General features: G+C 50.3%; 1 protein-coding gene across 1 annotated transcript in view; it reads right to left on the bottom strand.

Moving 5' to 3' along the window:
* The window catches only part of LOC310820601 (importin-8-like), a gene marked incomplete at its 3' end in the record, with an annotated part of 150833 nt that extends 147305 nt beyond the window's left edge, over nt 1-3528 (bottom strand). The window contains exons 1-5 of the mRNA XM_083692316.1: nt 3376-3528; nt 1674-1755; nt 1284-1440; nt 638-796; nt 118-274 (exon numbers count right to left, since the gene is read on the bottom strand). Of these exons, the coding sequence (XP_083548442.1) occupies nt 118-274; nt 638-796; nt 1284-1440; nt 1674-1755; nt 3376-3459 (639 nt within the window). The 5' untranslated portion in view covers nt 3460-3528. The remainder of the gene's footprint in view (nt 1-117; nt 275-637; nt 797-1283; nt 1441-1673; nt 1756-3375) is intronic.
* Between the last annotated feature and the right edge of the window lie 601 nt (nt 3529-4129).

Raw genomic sequence — 4129 nt, 5'->3', positions numbered from 1 at the left:
TCCCACACACACACACACACACACACACACATCAGCATCTCTCTCACACACACACACACACACACATCAGCATCTCTCTCACACACACACACACAGGCATCTCTCTCTCTCACCAACCTGTACAAGAGCATGGAAGATCTTGAGGATCTGTTTCTGGATGAGGACAGAGAAGATGGTGGCGTCAGGAAGCAGCTGGGTGATGAGCTGCTGGACACGGGGCAAGAAGATCTGCATGGCAGCCAGTAACGGCTCCCTCTCATCCGCCTTCTTATACCTGACACACACACACACACACACACACACACACACACACACACACACACACACACACACAGACAGCATAGATATCCCATCATCAAAAGAACAGCATGATAATTCTATTCTCAATCATCCCCTCCCCTCTCCTCTCCTCTCCTCTCCTCCTCTCTTTGATTGACTACAAAATGAAGCTTCATAATTTCTGCATTTTCTGTGAATAAAGTCATCCTTGGCACTCTAGAATGTTGACAACTTGGGCAGCATTATCCACCCTCGGCAGGGAATGAGTTAAAGGGACCGGTCTAACCAGCATCCCACTGACCATGTGACCTTCACTCCTGAGAGGGACGGGTCCCCGGGAGGGACAAACAGAACTTACTCGTAGGTCTTGACCAGCTGGTAGAGGGCCAGCAGGCTTCCGTACCAACTCCCGCTGTTCTGGGACTGCAGGTACACACCCAGCTTGTCCACAATGGCCGTCCAGCGACCCGGGAAGTCGTGTTTTATGATGGCACGCAAACACACCGTCAACTGGGCCCTGGGAGGGGAGGAAGAACACACACAGTCAGGGAGGCAGGCATCTACACACACACACACACACACACACACACACACACACACACACATAGAAAGACATGCACACACAGACACAGACACACACACACGTGTTGAGGAGGTGTTGGGGGTGGATGTTAGGGGGTGGATGTTAGGGGGGTGTTGGGGGCGGATGTTAGATGTTAGGGGGGTGTTGGGGGTGGATGTTAGATGTTAGGGGGATGTTGGGGGGTGGATGTTAGGGGGTGGATGTTAGGGGGGTGGATGTTAGATGTTAGGGGGATGTTGGGGGGTGGATGTTAGGGGGTGGATGTTAGGGGGGTGGATGTTAGGGGGGTGTTGGGGGCGGATGTTAGATGTTAGGGGGGTGTTGGGGGCGGATGTTAGATGTTAGGGGGGTGTTGGGGGTGGATGTTAGGGGGGTGTTGGGGGTGGATGTTAGGGGGCTGTTGGGGGCGGGGCTGACCCACCGGATAGACTCTGGACACTGGATGATCCCCTCCACAATGTTGCCCCTGATCTGCTGCCGGTCGTTCTCGTGGATGTTGAAGGGGAACACCACCTCCCCCAGTGGGGGCTCCCTGTCCTGCCAGTACTGGGTCACCATGTTCTTCAGGTAGATAGCAGCTGGCCGGCGCACACAGATGACATCACACATTAGAACAGCTCTCGAGCAATCAGAATAGGCAGAGAAAATAACAAGAAGTGTGTGTGTGAGTGTGTCTGTGTGTGTTGCCAGTACACGAAACTCCCATTGGATGATGTCTCCTGGTGTCTATTCGAGATATGACAGTTAAAATGGCCGCCTTAGTCTCTTACCTGCCTGGCGGACAGTTAAAATGGCCGCCTTAGTCTCTTACCTGCCTGGCGGACAGGGAAGTCCACCTGGTCAGACACAATGATCTGCAGCAGGGTGGGGGCGAAGTTGATGATCTTGTAGGACTGAAACACACAGAAGAAAACACTGCTTTTACAACCCTATTACCACATCACAGGCACACAGGCAGGCAGGCAGGCAGGCAGGCAGGCAGGCACACCACACCACACCCTGTGCCTAGTTCTAGCCCTAATGTCCTGGCTGTGGTGTTCCTGACAGTCCTAATGTCCTGGCTGTGGTATTCCTGATAGTCCCAATGTCCTGGCTGTGGTGTTCCTGACAGTTTCAATGTCCTGGCTGTGGTGCTCCTGACAGTCCTAATGTCCTGGCTGTGGTATTCCTGACAGTCCTATTGTCCTGGCTGTGGTGCTCCTGACAGTCCTATTGTCCTGGCTGTGGTGCTCCTGACAGTCCTATTGTCCTGGCTGTGGTATTCCTGATAGTCCTAATGTCCTGGCTGTGGTGCTCCTGACAGTCCTACTCAAAGCCAAAACACTGACAGGATAGAGTGAGGAGGAGGACAAGGAGTAGGGGGGGGGGGGGGGGGGGATTAAAACCTTCCGTGCGTTGATATCAGTACTGACCAGGGGAGGCTGGTGGAGGTAGAAATCGGAGGATGGGCTCATTGTAATGGATGGAATGGAATGAGGAATGGTGTCAAACACGTGTCATTTTGTCCATGCATTCCGATTAGCTTGATGCAACGCGTCATTCCAGCCCATCCTCCTCCTCCATCTCCAGTCCTGCTACATCACTCACAATGCTGCACCACACCACACGCAATACAGTCTCTCTCTCTCTTTAACAATATGTAAGTAATTAAATGGTCAAATTAAGGTTCACTAAAATACATTATAATGACACAAGACACAGCGTGTCAATTGGTCTCTCTCAAAAGATGACAATTTGAAGTTTTAATGGAAGTCCGGCCTATTCTCAGCCTGTCAGCTCTAATCCTAGCCCCAGATTGTGACTAAGATGTACTACTTTTTTTTTTGTTAACATCTACAACACCCAAATGTAAAAAGTAGTCCGTCTAGTCACACATTGGGGGTTCCACAAAAACCTCCTCTGCCTCTAGAGCTGACAGCAGTTCTATTCGACCGGGGAGATGTCCAGAGACGATAAATGACACTCGGTTGGTTACATCACTGACAAACAGACATGATTCCTCTCATCATTTGCTCTGACCAAACGTATGCGGTGTATGCCGAGTTCAGACCCTGCTGCGGGCCTAGGCGACATGTGATGGAGGGAAGTATTCTTGTCAATGCACCACATGACCTCAATACAGGCTTAAACCTCTCAGATATCCCGATGTCTTTTTGTATTTCTATTTTGTTTTGGATATAGCGACGATTCATGTATATCGTAATGTGGATAAAGTCAGTCCAAATCTGCTGCTGGCTTTAAATGCTATTCTGTTCCAGTTCTATTGTTCTCCAATGCAACAGAATGTGTGTGTGTCGCAAACACTTGCCACTTGCTTGAATGCAGGTACTTTTCAACCTTGTCCCAAAAGAGAGACATGTCAGCCGAATAAAGTGGGGGTACGACCGGAAGAGTCGGCACCCCGAAACACGGCCTGCGATCAAATCATAAACACCGACTCCCCTTTTTCGTGAAACTGGTTCATGCTGGACCGGTGAACAAAAACAACAAAGTTATCTTGGCCGAACACCCACCTGATTGAGTTCATTTTCCGCCGCTATCCGGAGGTTGGGATCAATCGTCCCCTTCAACGCTTGGATTATCCTATTGGGATCCATATGTGTTTAATTATCCGTTCGATTCTATGGTTTCACATCCACATACATGAACCGCTGTGGATTCGGCCCGGCGTCACGGATCTGTGTAAGAGCATCCGTTTAGTTCGCCCGGTCGACAGCCGGTCAACCGGGTAACCGCTCGTTAGATTCGGTGTTACAGAATCTGATGATGCCCGCTGCCCGTTTAAAGGTGACGACGGCAAACCCGGTGTGACGTGTGACAAGCACATCCAGGAATGGGCTGGGAGATTCAGTGTTTTCACATGCTAAAGTGTTTCCTATGGATGATAACAGACAACAGTAGGCCTACATGATGTGCCCTACTAAAGGAAAACTAGTGGTGGAATTCTAGCATCCCTTTTATGGAAAGGATATGACCAATGTTTGTGAAATTATGATCGTGATTTGAGGAATCATGCTGCATTTTTACAATGTGACCCGTGGGGTGGCTCCGCCCATCCTGGTGTAGCCCGGTCATGTGATTGGCCATCACACAGTGGAAGCTATTCGAACGGACCCAAGTATGCACTTCCGGTGCTCTGACAGATCAGGTCCGGTGTCGGGATAAATCCGACTCGGGTGCACAGATGGCTCGGGTAGCGTGCTCAGATGTGCGGCACATTATTTCCGCGTTTTGATATTACGCAATAATCAATATTATGAGTGCATG

This window comes from Argentina silus (assembly GCF_951799395.1).
Source record: "Argentina silus genome assembly, chromosome: 20".
Lineage (NCBI taxonomy): Eukaryota > Metazoa > Chordata > Actinopteri > Argentiniformes > Argentinidae > Argentina > Argentina silus.
Note: the sequence above shows the minus strand (reverse complement) of the source record. Positions and strands in the feature narration are given on the sequence as shown.